Source organism: Equus przewalskii, chromosome 30, assembly GCF_037783145.1.
Source record: "Equus przewalskii isolate Varuska chromosome 30, EquPr2, whole genome shotgun sequence".
Lineage (NCBI taxonomy): Eukaryota > Metazoa > Chordata > Mammalia > Perissodactyla > Equidae > Equus > Equus przewalskii.
Window position 1 is genome coordinate 17,219,973 of NC_091860.1, and position 12,906 is coordinate 17,232,878.

A 12,906-nucleotide genomic window follows, 5' to 3' on the forward strand; every position below is an offset into this window, starting at 1 on the left:
AATCTTGACACAGCCATGTAAATTTTCTTGCCGTTTTCTATTAATGGTGAAAATGTTCCTGACACACATATTAAAAACATTGTTGGGGGGGGCTGGCCCCGTGGCCGAGTGGTTGGGTTCTCGCGCTCTGCTGTGTTTCGTTGGTTTGAATCCTGGGCACGGACATGGCACCGATCATCCAGCCACAATGAGGCAGCGCCCCACATGCCACAACTAGAAGGACCCACAACTAAGAATACACAACTATGTGCTGGGGGGCTTTGGGGAGGAAAAAGGAAAAAAATAAAATCTTTAAAAAAAAAAATTGTTAAGTGAGTATTCCCAGGCATAGCTCCATAGTGCAATGAACGTTAGCTTGTATAAGGATGGTGTGCCTGGTGTGATCTTACCAAGAGCTCTTTGGTTCTATTAGGCCAAATCTGAGTTCCAAAGGAAGGGTAACCAGAGATTAGGGTTAATATTGTATTTGGCTTGACTGAGGATTTCTTTACTGTCCATGTATAACCCTTAAACATATCATATGAGTATTGGCCCCAGATGCCTCTGTGACCTGTGGCCCCTGACTTTGTTCTTTCCACGAGCGCAGGGTCCTCTGTGCTCAGTCGATGTTAACGAATGTGAGATTTACTCTGGAACACCCTTGGCCTGCCAGAATGGAGCCACGTGTGTAAATACAGCAGGGAGTTACAGGTAACTTTTCTCTTTTCTTCCTTTCTTTTTTTAAACAGCAAAGATTTATCTTTCATATCACGCGTTGGCATAGTGGCCCCGGTGGCTCTGCTTCACTTTAGGTTCGGTCTGCGTGCTCATTCTTAGGCCTCCGCTAAAGGAGCAGCAGCTACTTGGGGAATGTCCTTCTCATGGCTCTTGTCAAACGCCCCCATAGGGTTGGGCAGAAACATGTAAAGTCTTTTAAAGCTTTGGCTCAAAACTGACTGTCGCTTTTGCCATTTAAAAAAACATATATATTAGGGTATGTTTTTGCAGGACTTAAATAACCCAAAGTTAAGAGCATCCAAGATTAACTATCTGTATTACCGGCAAAATTAGGTACTCCATGGGGAAATATGTGGCTCTTATTTAATGTACACATAACTATTTATTTAGATGAAGAAAAACTTGTGCCTCCTCAATATTCACCCCATGAAGAAATGCTTTTTCTAGAGTCCGTGAGAACTGGATGAAGGCCACTGTGGCTGGCGTAGAGAGTAGGGGTGACATGGTGCAAGATGAGGCTGAAGAGTTAGTAAGAGTCAGAGCAGTGAAGGGGCAGCCACTGAAGAGCTTTAAGTAGAAGAGGGGTACCCCACCATACCAGCAGGCCTCTGCTGTAGTCATCCAATAAATTAGTGAGCTAATAGATTTAGGAAGGGTATCTTCCTTTGAAGCGCTAATGAAAATGTTGATCATAACAACATTAGAGACTGAACTGAGGCTTTCTTCAAAATGAGTTAACTCTCATTGCCTTTTTTTCAATTAGCCATAAGGCCCCTTACCACAGTCATCATGCAGCTCCTATCTTGTCCTCTGATGTACTCTGCCAAATGGCTTATCTACAGCACTCCCCCCACCCAGCTCAGCCACCGCCCTCTCCAGGAAAACTTCCCTTCCCTTACTAAGCTGACTTAGGCATCACGACACCTCCATGTTCGCATCAAACTCTAGGAATATTGGTTGTTAAAACTATACTGGCTGACAGATTATCTTTTCTAATAATCAAGTCTAAAAATTTATGGCAGAGCAACATCAAACTTAACTTTTGTATAGTTTCTTAAAATCACTTAAAAAAAATCTAGACATTATCTTTCCCCATATTTTGGTTGGTCTCCTGTATTCTGTGACTATAAAGGTAAAGAAATTGATTGTGCTGTGGCATGAACAAATTCTTTCAGTACTCTAGGGTGTCATCTCACTGGAGTCAAGAGCAATTATTTGCTCTTGTACTAGTGTGTCTGCTGTCTCATTCTTCAATTCCCTTGTAACAATATCCATTCTGTTCTTTCCAGCAAAAACGAGTGCAGTAATTTTGTTTTTTCCCTTGTCATCTGTTAATACACTGTTTTCTCAAAAAGCAGTCACAATCCTTCTCTTTTTCATTTAATTGATCTTTTTGTTCTTTTGATCTGATCTTAAAAATTTTTGCTCATGGGCTGGCCTGGTGGCCCCGTGGTTAAGTCGCACGTTCTGCTTTGGCGGCCTGGGGTTCGCCCATTCAGATCCTGGGTGTGGACATGGCCCCGCTTGGCAAGCCATGCTGTGGTAGGTGTCCCACATATAGAGTAGAGGAAGATGGGCATGGATGTTAGCTCAGGGCTAGTCTTCCTCAGCAAAAAGAGGAGGATTGGCAGCAGTTAGCTCAGGGTTAATCTTCCTTAAAAAAAATTTTAAAAGAAAAGATACCTTAAAAAATGTTATGTTGCTCATTCCAAGTTACCAGCTTAACTTATTCAAACTTCTGGTAGATACATCCATGGGTTCAATCAGTATGCAAAACCAAAATTAACCACCTCTGGGTTAAATTAAGTATTATGTTATTAAAGAGCCTTTTGCTTTCAGGACTTCATTTCTTATTTAAATGAATCCCCTAATCCCTGCCTTTGTAAACATTCAAGTTTGGGCTAGATCCAACATGCAGGTTTAATCTTCCATTCTCTTGAAAGCATTATCTCCTGATTTCTGTTTATGGGCTTTTATCAATGAGAATTGCTGCTTGGAGAGATTGGTGACAAATAACTCCCAGCACGAATGCTTTCCTGACTTGCTGATATCAAGGAATGTCCTGCAGATTGGATCTCACTCCTGCTCTTCCTTTGTCATCCCTGTCTTTGCGGGGCTTGAAAGCCAACAGAGTAACAAAGATGTGTAGCAAGTGGGATGAGACCCACAGACCAAGCCAAAGCTGTTTTTCCCCTCAGCACATTATTTTCACCCCCGCAAAATGGAAAAGAAAAACATCTTTTTTCAACACAACTATTTGCTGCATGTCAGGGGTTAGAGTTCTTTGTCCAGATGCAAACATGAGAGAGAGAGAGGGAGAAAGACAGAGAGAGGACCATGTTATTTACTGAGAACTGCTTTAATGGCCGATTTAACTTTAGAAGAGCAATGCTGAATTCTCTCTTGTATCTTCCCGTAAAAGAAAGCCCCAGGACTCATAGTGCTGACTCTGGTTTTGGTTTCTAGTCTCTGCCCTTCACAGATGTGCTGGAGGACACGAGAGAGCAGAATATTTAAATTTGGTTTCTTCCTCTTAATATGGGATAGTTTACGACGCCTCATGAGTTCTAGTTGATTATCTAGACCTAAATGTTCTAATTCAGGCATATGATGGAGGCTTTTTGAAGGAATCAAAGAAAATAGAAAGATGTGCATAAGCCTAAGATTACATGCTTGCTTTGTGGAATCTGTGTGTAGTGAAACAGAGAACACTAAGATACTTTCTTGAGTTCTGTTAATTATGGAAGATTAAATCCTGTTAATCAGTAGCTTCCCTGAGACTAGAAACCCCTTCAACAGACAAAAGGAAAACTTGAGCTGCTGTTGAATAATCTGGACCGGCAGAAATACGGCCGCGATGGGCAGAATTTGCTCTAGATTTGGGGCCTCCTTCAGTCTCTAAATCTTGGAGCCCATTTACTTGGGGAGACAAAGGTGTCTTTATTTAAAGGGATTAATAATTCCTAATTATAAAGGCTTTTGAAAGATAAACATGGTGAAAATATAATCAATTGGAAGTCCTATTTCACAGGAAAATTCCTGGTAAAAAATTTCTTTTTTAGGGTAAGGAAGGGAGAACGAGGAAAACCATTGTCTCTCTCCACAGATATGTGGTTCGAGCGAGGTCTTGCCCCCAACTGCTTCAGACAGCTAACAGACAATGGTTTGCCAGTTCTCAATGCTGTTATTGCCTCTTTGTTCTGAAGAATCGATTCTTATTGTTCCCCTGTTTACTTTGAACTTAAGACAGCCTTGGGATCCAAATTTGCCATGCTTGGAAGGTGTACGTCATCTACTTCGGGCTCAGGTCTAGATGGCTTTCTAGAAAAAATAAGTTGAGTTTGTTGGTTTGTTTTTTTCCTCCAGGAACACAATGATGATTAGCCTATTTTATTTTATTTATTTCCATTCTCATCACTGCTGGATTTTAAAACATGCAGAGCAGATGAAGATAATCTAGTTTTAGCTCAGATGGCAGTTAGGTATTAAACTTATTAACTCTTTCAGTTAGTCAGTTATATTAATCTTGCACCATGGACTCGAACGCAAGTTAAACTATGACTATGAAAGTATATTTGACCTCTTCGTACTTGGCAAATGCACTTACAGTGTTTTTGAAGACTGAAAAGCCCAGTTTTGTTCTGCTGGAGCCAAATCAGCAATAGAAGGTCATTACAAATGTGACTTCTGCAGGGAGGCATCTAACTCATTACTCTTTCTTTAAAGGGCATATGTTATACAGGCAAACGCTGTTATGTGTGGAAATGGAGAGTCTTTACCTAACTCTGCCTTTCAACACACAGGACTGTGACACGGGAAAACAATGATGCAGAAGTAACACAGACTTAGGTTTTAATTCATCTTCTGCCAATTACGAATTCTGGGGCCTTGGGCAACATGAGGCTTGCCAGTAAAATGGGATTAACAATGCTTGTCTGAGGATCATAGCAAGGAAGCTGATAGTGTGCTCGGCTCCCTTCTGCCCTCGCTCCCTCTTTCTTCTTCTCACATTACTTAAACTTAAGTGAAAGAGGTACACTTTGTAGCTGTTTAGAGAAGAGTATAGGATTAAAATTTACACATCTCCAAGTAACAATACCAAGGAGAAGGAAGAGAGACGTACATACAGAGAGGATTTAACTGGGGGTTGGGAACCAGAATCTCCTCTCCAATCTTTTTTTTTCTTTTTTCAAGTATGCTTTTTGGGGAGGAAGATTGGTCCTGAGCTAACATCTGTTACCAATCTTCCTCTTTTTTTTTTCCCTCTCCAAAGCCCCAGTGCATAGTTGTATATCCTAGTTGTAGGTCATTCTAGCTCTTCCACGTGGGATGCCTCCACAGCATGGCCTGATGAGCAGTGTGGAGGTCTGTGCCGAGGATCCAAACCGGTGAATGCTGGGCTGCTGAAGTGGAACACTAGAGAGCTTAACCACTTGGCCATGGGTCCGGCCCCTCCTCTCCAATCTCAATGGTTCCCTTCCAATGATGGTGGGAGGGGGAGTCATTTTACAAAAGCAAAGCACTTAGTGATAAGATAAACACAGTTTCCTGAGCACTTCCTTCAGGAAAATACCTTTAGACCCCAAGGTGAAAGTAGTGTTCATAGGTTGGCCCTTTCATTTTATAAGAAACAAAGGTGAACAATAGATAGGGGTGAGGTCAGGATTTAAACCTGAGCAGTTTTGTCCCATGGGGTCATGAACACTCAGGCCTCTCAAACACGATAGACTCAGACAGCTAGTAATAGTTGGTTTGAAGATTTAAAAAAGTTTCTTTGGGGGAGTGGAAGTGGTGGTAAAATAAACTTTTAGTAGGGAAGTCTCCTGGATCACATGCTCAAATATGTATATGAAGTGGTCGAAGGTTCTATAATCTCCAAGAGTCCTATTAAATTCTCTGAAAGAATATTCTGTGTAAGGATGGGAGAGTGAAGAGGAAAGGGAAGAGAATATGAGCAGGAGAGTATGGAAAGAGAGAGATGAGAGGAAGATAAGTGGTTATGGATAGGGAATGAATAATTGAATTTCTTTTTGAGTTTAATCATCTCTTGCTGTTAATCTATGACCTTGCCTTAATGAGAAAGGCAACCTTGGAATGCTCAGAAATGTAATTTATTAATGGAACAACTTTTACACAATTATATAGTGATGTTGCAAATTGCATGGGACATACTAGGACAAAAAAAGTATTCATTTGTTTGCAATTCAAGTTTAGCTGGACATCCTGTATCTTTATTTGCTAGATCTGGCAACCCTACATGTGAGTGCCTGAATGGTATTCGTCATATTCATATTCTCCGTCTATGGCCACGTTCACTGATCTCTTCTTTCTTAGCACCTACTTGAAGGTGCCACCCCAGCAATTGTTTCTGGGGCCCTCCATGGGTACACCCCAGCAAGTTCTGTGCCCAGAGTCTGGCTGTTTTGCTTCTCTAAAAGCCAAACCCTCATTTCCCACACTGTCAATCACATGTTTGTTTTCATCCACGCACATCAGCTGAGCATTTTGTGCCTCCACATGTATTGTTGAAAGAGCTTCTTCACCTTGTAGAATGGCCCCTTTTCCAGAACACTCAGAAACTAGTTCACGGTTCATGGCCCTGCCGGTCCTCGCCATCCTTGTCTCTGACCCTTGGCCCCGATAGTTTGTTTCTCCCGAGAGGGCCACTGCTGCTCAAGTCAGGCCGACACGACCTCTGAACCTGGCTCTCCACTCCACTGGATGTGCTCAGACATGTGTAAATAAGCTTAGGCTCTGTGCCTTCTCTATCCCTTCCTATTCCCCCAACTGTGTTCTCACACCTTCCACATTCCCTGTGAAGCCACAGTACACGTACACAATTAACTCAACAATTTTAAGAATTACATTAGTTTAAAATGACTTTGCTTGTTCATTGTTATTGAACTGAAATCTTCTCTTAACAAAACACCCACTGCTAGCTTAGGTATTGTGTAATAATTATATTTTCTTTTGAATTAAAATGTGACTGAAAGAAATGTTACTATGTTAACTACACCTTTTATGGATAGAAGAAGAATTGCCCTTAGTAATATAATAATTATCATAGACTCTGAGATGCAGATGTACCCTTGCTTGTGGGGTTGTACGATCCTAGAGAACATTCAGGAATTTGTCAGTTCATTCAAGGACACCTATGCTTACTGGTGGAAGCAGTTGGACAGACAATGAATGGACTTATTGATCTCTCCCTTTACGCTCCTGAAGGAACTCCATTCCCCTTAGTTTATAGACGTCTGACCTTTGAAAGTGCTGTTTGATGATATGATACCCAAAGAATTTACAGTGGTGCTCTTAGCCCAGATAGTAAGTCATGGCCCTCTAACACTGTATTTGAGACGATAATACATTTACTCAATCCACCACTTGAAGCAGAGCCGTGATTTTCTTTTAAGACTCCAGCCAGTAAATCTGGTTTGCTGGTTTATGATTTTACATGAAGATCATTGAACTCCAGTTGGAATTTGTTCTTTTAATTGCTGCTAAGAAACAGGCACTTGCCCTGAAGCATAGCCCTGATGTTGTGCTCTTGTGTTACCAACAGCTGTCTCTGCTCACCTGAGACATATGGCCCCCAGTGTGCATCCAAATACGATGACTGTGAAAGGGGCTCCACGGTGCTCTGCGTCCACGGCATCTGTGAGGATCTAGTCCGAGTGCAGGCTGGACAGGTGGGTCCCCTCCGGAAAGTGACTCCTTGGAGGGAGTCGCAGTTATTAGTCCTCATCCTGCATGACTGTATACAAGCACGATCGTGCAGGGCTGCAGAGAGGAAGTCACTTCCTGCCCCTAAGCCAGGCACAGGCAAAGAAGGAGAGGAGAATTGTCAGTAAATAAGCAGAAAAGTGGACCCAGAGGTGGATTTTGTTATATAAATTACTAACATTTTTATCATACCTTCATGAATCTCTCCGTGGGACCTGACCTTCTCTTGGCCTTGTGAGTTTTAACTGTGACAAGACATGGAAACACAAAAGGCCCACTCTTGTCGACAACATGCAGTTTTAAGGAGTCTGGATTTTTCTGGCCCTGAGCCCCTGCAGATTCTGTGGACCCACTTCCCTGAGTGCCCCCTGTGCTCTGGGTCCTGACAACCTTGACCCCTGACCCTCAAGATTGCCCGGCTCCAGCTCTCTTGGCCCTGCATGAGACCTTCAGCTCTTTATTTTCAGTTCTATTTTTTTTCTACCCATGTGATGGAAAATGGTTCCTGTCCAGTGATGGTGGGAGGGGGAGCGTGGGTGGGAGGGCAAGGAGAGGCTTTCAAAAAGGAAACAAACAGAATTGATTTTCCAAGATCTGTGCCTCCATGGGTATTTTTCTCTCTAAAAACATAGCAGGCTGGGTTGACTGACTTTAATTATATTGACGTGCAGTTCTTGATCGTTGTTGCTCTTTCCCTGGCATCTTTGGGGCAAATTATAGGTTTCCCTTACCCTGAAATAAAGATGTTTCTCTTTTTGCATGGTCTGGTCTAAATGCTTAATCATATGGGAGGAAAAAGAGAAGCCACTCAATTGGCCTTATGGAAACGAATGTTAGAGGATAAACAGTTGGGGGCTTGGTGAGATTTTCAAAGGTTTTTCTGGATTGCCTTTATTCACACTTTTGTCATCCCGCCAGCCCAAGTACAGCTGCATCTGCGATGCTGGGTGGATGTCCCCGTCGAACAGCTCGGCCTGCACGCTGGACAGAGACGAGTGCAGCCTCCATCCTGGGCCTTGTTCAACACTTGTGCAGTGTTTCAACACTCCAGGCTCTTTCTACTGTGGGCCCTGTCCGACAGGTATGTGGGCAGGTCCATACCCAGCCAGAGGTGCCGTGCTGTGCTCTGCATGCCAGCCAGACATGGTGCCAGAACCAATTTCCTTCCACCACCAAAGGGTAGGAAGACCGTTCTCAGGAGGCGTTCCAATCTAGTTTCATGTCCTCTTTCACTAACTCCCCCACAAGACCATCTTACTGGTGGAACAATTCAACAACAGAAGTGGGAGGTTTGTCCCAAATTGTGCGAGAGTCAAACGTTTGGGGCAGGGTTAGCCATAGAGTTTGTGAGATCAAACATTTTATTGCTATGGCCATTGATTGACTAGACTGAGATCAAAAGACATGTGCTCTGGTCCCACCTTTCATACTAGCCAGATGTTGGTCGACTTGGGCACATTATTTGACCTCTTAGTATCTCCACCAGAGTCTGGTAGTTCTCTCCTGGGTGTCTCCTTAGAAGACCCTGTGGCCTTGCTGTAAATAGGGATGTCTAACTCCATCACAAACCTACAGAAACCAAATCTCCAGGGGAAGTCATGCTGAGTTTCTGAAAACATGGACTCTGGACTCAGAGACTACCTGGGTTTGAGTCCAAGCTTCATATCATACTATATGAGATCATCATCATCCATTCAACACGTATTTGTAGAGCGCCTACCATGAGCAAAGCATTGTGCTGGGTGCACTGGTGAGCAATTAACCAGACCTCAGAGAGTTTACAAGGCCCATCTGCACTCCGTGGGTGTTCTCAGAAAGTGGAGCACAAGGAGAATATAAGGATAGTGACTGTTTTTCTAATGAAAACATTATTAAGACACTGTGATATTTTTAATTCTTGCAACTACAACAAAAACAAGAAAAGGTAGGAATTAGTATGATTCCCATTTTAAAATATAAGAATTTGAGGCTTAGAGAAGGTAAAAAACTTGCTTAAGATCACTTAGCTTATAAGCAGTCAGGACTCACACCCAGGTCTGCCCGACTCTGGATCTGGGCTGAGCAGCTAAATACTCTGGTATTCTGTCTTGCCAAGGAATCCCACACACCTGTTGCTTCATTTTGTGACTTTTGGTTTAGAGACTTTCTTCATGTTATGTTTAGACTAGAAAGAAATTGGGGGCCAGCCCCGTGGCTGAGTGGTTGAGCTCACTCGCTCCACTTTGGTGGCCCAGGGTTTCGCCAGTTCGGATCCTGGGCACGGACATGGCACTGCTCATTGGGCCATGCTGAGGCGGTGTCCCACATGCCACAACCAGAAGGACCCAAGACTGGAATATACAACTATGTACTGGGGGATTTGGGGAGAAAAAGCAATAAAAAAAAGAAATTGAAAGAACACATAAAGACTTTTTTCCCTCTTAGTTTACAGGCGCAAGCAAATTTTGCAAATAACCATATTCTTGAAGATAATTTGCCAGTGATGACCTTTAAAAACTAGAAATAAAAAAAGTAAATTATTTAGATTATAGGATGGGCAACATGTTCTTACATTCTTCTTTTTATTGTTGAAGAAGAAAGAGAGAAATAAAAGCTTTTGGTTTTTCTGTTGTCTTATTTTTTCCTGAATATCAAGGTAATATATGCTTGTTATGAAATATAAAGAAACTACAAAAATATGCAAAAAGCAAAAAAAAAAAAAAAACCCAGAAACAAATACCCATAGAGTAGTTCTCTCTTATCCGTGGGGGATATGTTCTAAGATCCTCAGTGGATGGCCCAAACCACGGATAGTACCAAATCCTATATATACTGTGTTTTTTCCTATACATACATACCTATGATAAAGTTTAATTTTTAAATTAAGCACAGTAAAAGATTAACAACAATAACTAGTAATAAAGTTGGCTTTGGGGCCATTATTAAGTAAAATGAGGGTTATTTGCACGAGCACTGTGGTACCTCAACAGTAAATTTGATGACTGAGAGGGGAACTGACTAATGGCTGGGGAGCATATACAGTTTTGATAAGCTGGACAAAGGGATGATTTGTGTCCCAGATGGAACAGAGCGGGATGGTGGAGATTTCATCCTGCTACTCAGAATGGTGTGCAATTTAAAACTTAAGAATTGTTTATTTCTGGAATTTTCTGTTTAATATTTTTGGACCCAGGTTGACCACAGATAACTGAAACTTCGTAAAATGAAACCGCGGATAAGGGGGTCTATGGTAGTCTTATCACTCAGAGGACCACCATAAACATTTGGGCATATTTCCCTCAAGCTTTTTTTCTGTGCACTCATTTCTTCACCCACAAAGATGATAATCTTCTTAGGTAGCTTTTTAGTAGAGGACTCTACTTAGATCACAGAAAATAAATATTTTAAAGGACTTAAAGGGTTTTAAACATTCTTATCAGAATTTTAATCATTTGAATTATGAGTAATAAAACTTGTAACAATTGAACAGCACAGAAATGTCCTAAGTAAGATGGTATTCTTTCTTCCCTTTCAATCTCATTCTCCTAATGAGATCATTGTTAGCAATTTGTTCTCTCTCCTCTGCCACCTTTTCCTTCGCTCATTCAAACACATAGACACCTATGCAGGTTTTTAAAAAATTCTCTCCCAAAGTTGAGAACATACTCTGCATATTATTCTGAAATTTGGCATTTTTGATTAAAATATATTTGAAAAAATTCTTTCAATATGTGTGTGTGCATGTTGTTAAAAATAATTTTTAGTATTCGATGAGGTAGATGAGTCATAATACATCCCGCTATGCCCCTGCTGACCCTTGAGAGTTTTTCCCCCGTTTTGAACAACCCTGAAATAGATACTCTGCTTACCTACAGCTTTATACAGCAGCAGTTTTATCACTGTGGAATAAATAAGTTTTAAGATGTAAAATCATTAGTCAAAAGGTATGTATTTTTAAAATTTTAATGAATACTGCTAGATCTCTTTCCAAATAGGTTTTATGAATTTAAATTCTAACAGCACATAAAAGTACCCCATTTGCCCACCTCTTTGCCAAAATTTGATTGTAAGAATTTAAAACAATTTCTGCCAATCTGATAGGTAGTATCTATGTCATTTTAATCTATAGTTCCTTATTGTTAAGCAGGTCTTCATATGTTTTTGACTAGTTACGTTTCTTCTTTGTTGACATTGATAGAGCTAACTTTTCAAATCTTATTTTTCTAGGCTGGCAAGGAAATGGATACAACTGCCAAGATATTAATGAATGTGAGATAAATAATGGCGGTTGTTCTGTGGCTCCACCTGTTGACTGTGTGAATACACCTGGATCTTACCACTGTGAGGCCTGTCCACCAGGTGCTGCAGCAAATTTCTTGATACCATTACAGGCAGAACGTACATGTGAAAGCAGATCCTGTGCCCCATTTTAAATATGACTTCTGTCTCAGGAGATAGACTGAAAAGTGCAGAAAGTTTCACTTAGCTTATGGATTCAGGGCACGTTACTACAGCTATATTATAAGAAAGAAAGAAAGAAAAAATATTTTGAATATCAATGGAGAAAAACAAGCCTTTACAAACTGTGAAACAGCGTGCTGAGATGATGCAGAGTTTGAGAAATTTTCTCTGTGAATCACAGACCTATAGCTCCATTGTTCCCACAAATAATTTATTAATATAAGGCACTCATGAGATATTTTACATATAAAGTTTACTAAATATCAGGCATAATAGTGGGCATGTAATACATGTTAGTTTCCCTTTTCTTCTGGAAAGAAGTCATTACTGCTATTCTCTAATCTAACATGAGTTACTCTCTAAGAAGTTCAAGGAGAACTGAAATCCTTTATGTTTTATTAACACGAAACAACAGTACTTTGGACTTCTACAATAATTTAACTCTAAGATCATCCAAGTCATTGTAACTGAAAAATGTCAACTTCCTTGGTGTCAGCACTTTCTAAGTCTACCAGTAGTATCATTTATCTTTTTATTTTTGTCATTAGAAACAGCCCAGAACCTTGTTTCTGAAATCAGTTTCCTGATTCTTGCTATCTTTTTTCTTAATTATGGAGTTTTGTTTACGGCCCTTTATATTGGCGTTTTCTGTTTGGATGATAGAGGATCTCTGGTTGGTCTGGTGTACGATATTTGATTCTCAGGTTGGGATTCACCTTCTTGCATGTTCTTAACATTGTCTGTCCTGTCTCTGCTCCTGCTGTGATCAGGGTACCAAGGCAATGGGAGAGTGTGCACACTCATCGACATCTGCTCCGTTGATCATGGAGGCTGCCACTCACATGCGACGTGCTCCTCAGTTCTAGGTAATGACTCATCTCTCCCTCTGGGTTGGAGTATTTAATACGACCTTCTAAAACAAGTCAACATTTTAAAAACAAATTCCTCTGTCTTCAAAATTCTTATTTTGATCTTCAAGCCAAAAATTAATCCGTGTTATGAAACTATACATTTGGATTTTTTAAT

General features: G+C 41.0%; 1 protein-coding gene across 2 annotated transcripts in view; it reads left to right on the top strand.

Moving 5' to 3' along the window:
• The window catches only part of CUBN (cubilin), a 256,044-nt gene that overhangs the window by 5,587 nt on the left and 237,551 nt on the right, over positions 1–12,906 (top strand). For both annotated transcript variants that reach the window (XM_070600806.1, XM_008510973.2), the window contains 5 exons: positions 587–690; positions 7,280–7,406; positions 8,359–8,521; positions 11,647–11,778; positions 12,651–12,746. In XM_070600806.1, coding sequence (XP_070456907.1) covers positions 8,392–8,521; positions 11,647–11,778; positions 12,651–12,746 — 358 coding nt within the window. In that variant the 5' untranslated portion in view covers positions 587–690; positions 7,280–7,406; positions 8,359–8,391. The remainder of the gene's footprint in view (positions 1–586; positions 691–7,279; positions 7,407–8,358; positions 8,522–11,646; positions 11,779–12,650; positions 12,747–12,906) is intronic.